Below are 4,871 nucleotides of genomic sequence, written 5' to 3'. Positions count from 1 at the left end.
TGGAGAAAACTCATGCATGTAGTCAAGGATAAATCCTTGAGGATTACGCAGTTTTGAAGGGAGATCATCCACTTGGTAAAAGGAAATCATCCACAAGGAACGACGCAAGGAAATAGGAGCTTGGAGGGTAGAGAGGAATGCTGGAGAGAAGCCAAGATTTCCTGTGAGCATCTGTGAGGATTGTACTGAGAGCTGGCTCGCTGTGAGAGCTAAGCCTTTGTATAATTCCTATGTATTTCCACCATTTATGATAATACAATAGTGTGGGGTTTTTAGTTGAGGCTTTCCCCAAAGTATTTTCATGTGTATTGTGCCATTGATTCTTCTTCTTCTGGTTATATTGTTCAGCTCGAGCTTTAAGCTTCCGCAAATTGATAGTAGAAGTAGGTTATAGTATTATGCTTTGATTTATATTGCATTATCGGGTTAACCTACACATATTTTCTACACTCTTGATTTCGATCTTGAGGCTGCATGGCAAGTTTTGAGATAGGCTACATTAGACAAGATTACCATGGGAGAAACCATGAGTTGTCAAAACCCAAAGTCCAAAAACCGTGGTAATTTGACCAAGTCAAAATATTTACATAACGTTACAACTTATTACTAAGTTGGAGAGTACCTCTCAACACAAAAGATTTACCACAATGCCATTACCAATATCAACGCTCCCAATGATAGAATTCACACACAAACTTATTTTTTCAAATCCAATCCCACTTATTAACAATCACACAATCGAAGTGTGGTACAATCTATGTTGCAACAAAGAATTATTTCTATGTTCCAACATGTCCACCATCTTAATTTACATTTCAAATTTCCATGTATTCACTGTCCCTACAACATAAATGGCCATTAATTGTCATGAAATTATTAAGAGTATGCAATTGCTAAGTATTTTGCATATTTTAATTGGTCTCAAATTTGAGACTTTAATCTACTCTACATTACCTGGGATCCCCTCGATTAGTGAAAACAAGACATAATGTGTCACTAGTAAAAATATTTCCATTGGGACGAGTTGTAACGACCATAGAGTATCTAATGGTTGCCATGCGATTGAGCACCACTAATTTCAGCCTTAACATCCACTATTTCCTATTAGCATCTCCACTATATCATTGAAGTCTCATCAACTTGATGGCGTAATATAATTTCTAGATTTGCCAATGGAGCACATGGTCATGTTGGTTCTAGAACTAATCTCATGAGAAGATGAGTTAACAGAGAATGAGAAGCGTTATGGTAGTAGATAATGGCATTTTCATGGCATCTTTCTTGTATCACGCTTAGATCCTTTGAACTATTGTGTATTGTCGGTATTATCTATCATCTAAGCACTAAATACTCTTTTTTATATAATGAGAAAATGGAATCTTAAACTATTAACTTATTTCCTTAAATCAAAGCAAAACAAAATTGAAAAAAACAATTTTAAAACATACGACATACTCATAACACCCAACACCCGATACTTTTATCATAAAAGATTTATTTTATTTTTAACCTTTTTTCCATCTAAATAAAATATTCTCCATGCTTAAATTAAAAATATATGTATAGTTAAGAAATAAAATAATAGAAAATGAAATTATGTGGTATTCATGTACATCTTCACCTAGCAAGGGAATGGATAAGGTAAGGATGGTGTTCATTAATTCTCGTATAAAACAAAAATATCATTTCTGATCTTGACAAGAAGAATATCCGTTTGTTTGCTTACGTTGATCTTCAAGCATTAAAATAAATGAATCCTTTCTTATCCTTCCCCGGATGGAGCGAGATAGAGCTACACAAAGATGAGTCATCATCCAGGGAGTTTCCTAATTAGTAAATGAAGTTGAATAACCCAACACGTAATATCAATGATTCAAACTCCAGCCTTGATACGCCACTTCCAGTACTTGCCGACAAAGGAAGGACATAAATTTTCTCTTTAGAAACAAAAGAGGTCATGGCAAGCAGAAAGATCCGTGTTCTACTCAACGAAATGTCCCATCCTTGTACGAAATGTTACCCTCTTCTTTAGCAGTCAATTAATCCTAACGTGTCCTGCTATCAACACCAACCATGATAATCCACGGATTCACGAAAGTGGGGAGGTAAGGAAAAAATGACAAATATGGGTAAAATGTATTTCCATAAATCAGGGCCTCAGCTCCACTCAGTTTGCCCTGCTCACTAGCAAACCTTCCCTGTCAGAAAAATGGAAGCAAGACGCAGATCAAGCACCGCCCCTGTGCCGCCTCTCACCTCTGGCATTACGACATCCCACTCTCCCACACGCCATTTTAGTTCCCCATCATCATCTTCCTCTACTTTCAACTTACCTCTTAACACAACTATTCCGCCTGCTCGAGCAGCCTTTAGTGGCGACTCTTCTTATTCTTCTTCAACTCATGCCGTAGCTTCGTCTTCCATCAATTTGGGCCCGGACAGATACGCGTCGCAGGTTCCATCCGCAGGCCGTCCAGTTTCACCGAAAGGCGGTGCCACTAAGAAGCCTATTCCCTGTGCTCCGCCTAGGAAGACGTGCATATGTTCACCAACAAATCATCCAGGTTCGTTTCGTTGCAGTCTTCATAGAAATACTAATCACTCCTCTACGGATTCTCAGTTAAATGCCAGGAGGTATGCCATGACGAATTCGCCGGTAACAATAGGCGGTGTAGAAGGAGAATGGGTGAAAAGATCCCTCACTGCTCTTATACGCCCCTCCAGCCACTACATGCTAAGAAGAACATCTTTCCAGCCACAGCCTAGCAGGCTCTGCCATATGACCATGGCCCAAGATGTCTCGTGATGTTTGCATAGGGTCGTCTCCTTTCCGGATTTTTTTTTGGCTGGTTTTGCGGATTAATGGAAGACTAGTACTGAAAAGAAAAAACGAAGTTTATAATTGTAGAATACGGGTGAGACTACACCCAAACTCCAAATGCCTAAGTAGCGCAAAGTTTTCTTTTGAGTAAAGACTATATGGTCATATTCGGAAAAAAATCGATAACAGTGTTTGTGGGAAATAAGCTTTTGTATTGCGTTATAATATACTTCATACAATCGACAATTGTTAGGAACTTCTTAGTGATGCAGTGTGCGAGAGACATTTACATATCAGTGAAAAAGTAATATATAATCTGATATATTGATGCAGTGTGGGAGAGACATTTACATATCAGTGAAAAAGTAATATATAATCTAATATGGGGAGACATTTACATGTAAGTTAAAAAGTAACGGTAACGGTAAGATAATAATAAGTTAATATTATTTTTTTTTATAGGATTTTTATAATCATGTTTAAATTTAATTATACAAAATTTAATACGTACAATGAATTTTTAATATAACAATATATTTAATCATGGATATTCACATCCGCTTTACCATAGATATTATTAAATTGTAAATAGGCTATGTTACAATATCATGGCTTATCTATATAATATGTCAAAAAATCGTCTCATTTCACAATCGAAATATTTTATAAATATTTTATTTGAATTTAATTTTAGCACATTTTTTTATTAAATCTACAAGAGAAAAAGTTATAATTATTTTTGAGATATATCTACACTTCTATCACATTAAAATATGATATAAGTAGTAGCTATAAATTAAAAACTATTTTATCATATAAACTAAAATAATAATTTTGTAATCATATTTAAATTTCATTAATAGGCACATAAAAACTTAATATTTATAATATAACAAGATTTTTAACCATAGATATTTACCCCCACTTTATTTTGGATATTATTAATTGTACCATACCATGGGCCAATAAGATGGCTCATCAATACCACATGCCCAAAAACTATCTCTTATTTCACAATCAAAATAATTTTTACACTAGTACAATCACTTTAAAAATATTAATGTGGTTGATATAGCTGAAGGCTTCATAAATATAACCAAAAAACTATTGCAACACGAAGAATACCTTACTAATGCAAACATTTACCTGATTAACCATGGATAAAAAGGTTATGGATCAACTTTAACTTGAAAGAAAATGAATTATAAATGAATGTTATAAATAATAATTAGGAATTTATCATGGAAGAAGTTATTAGAATTGGAATAATCTTAAATCCCTAGGAAATTGGTGGGTGGGGAGCCACATGGCACAAATATAAATTTTAAAATTTATTAAAAAGTAATGGACCATTTTGCTAAATAAACTTTGTTTATATGTAAATGAATGTTATAAATAATAATGAGAAAATTATCGTGGAGGAACTTATTAGAATTGGAATAATGTCAAATCCCTAGGAAATTGGTGGGTCCATGTGGCACGAATCTAATTTTTTAAAGTTATTAAAAGTCAATGCAAGATAACAAACTCTTTAATACACTACATTTGTTGATAATAATTAAAACTAGCATATAACAAAATTTGTAACATGGATACTCACCCCACTTTACCATAGATATTATTAACCATGCCATACCATGGGCTAGGTCATCAATACCACATGTAGAAAAACCACCTCTCATTTCACAATCAAAAAATCTTAGAAATATATACTCTCATTTCACAATAATTTTTTTTTTAGAAATATATATATATATAAGGTATTTTGATTTTTATATAATATTGGGTTATCTTCGCCAAGGTTTTCTGCAGGGTTTTCTTCGCTTTGCTCTATATCTTCAGTAAGGTTTTCCTTTAGATCTCACTGATATTGCTCTCAAGGCTATGAGCCGGCAGAGATAAAGTTTTCTGAGTTAGATCCACCATGCTCCTGGGAGATCTAGGCTCCAATCATGTTTGCGGCACTATAGAACCCTCGCAAAATTTCGGGGAGGGCATAAAGTCTGCCTTGATGTTCTAGTGATTGATCCTCCGATATGTCCCGGTTATC

The 4,871-nt window shown here is 34.4% G+C and overlaps 1 protein-coding gene across 1 annotated transcript; it reads left to right on the top strand.

The window, feature by feature from the left end:
• The first annotated feature begins 2,100 nt into the window (after positions 1 to 2,100).
• On the top strand, positions 2,101 to 3,083 carry LOC149193909 (uncharacterized). The gene has a single exon (XM_089407041.1). It carries the CDS (start codon positions 2,210 to 2,212, stop codon positions 2,804 to 2,806), a length of 597 nt encoding a protein of 198 aa, XP_089263167.1. The 5' UTR covers positions 2,101 to 2,209; the 3' UTR covers positions 2,807 to 3,083.
• The last annotated feature ends 1,788 nt before the right edge of the window (positions 3,084 to 4,871 follow it).

This window comes from Pinus tabuliformis, chromosome 2_2 (assembly GCF_031772625.1).
Source record: "Pinus tabuliformis cultivar Carrire ecotype Pingquan chromosome 2_2, CPIR1, whole genome shotgun sequence".
Taxonomy (NCBI): Eukaryota; Viridiplantae; Streptophyta; class Pinopsida; order Pinales; family Pinaceae; genus Pinus; species Pinus tabuliformis.
This window is presented reverse-complemented; position numbering and strand designations above follow the sequence as displayed.

What these genes read in the sequence shown, in the direction of transcription:
- LOC149193909 (XM_089407041.1), top strand. Translation starts at nt 2,210, where the DNA reads ATGGAAGCAAGACGCAGATCAAGCACCGCCCCTGTGCCGCCTCTCACC.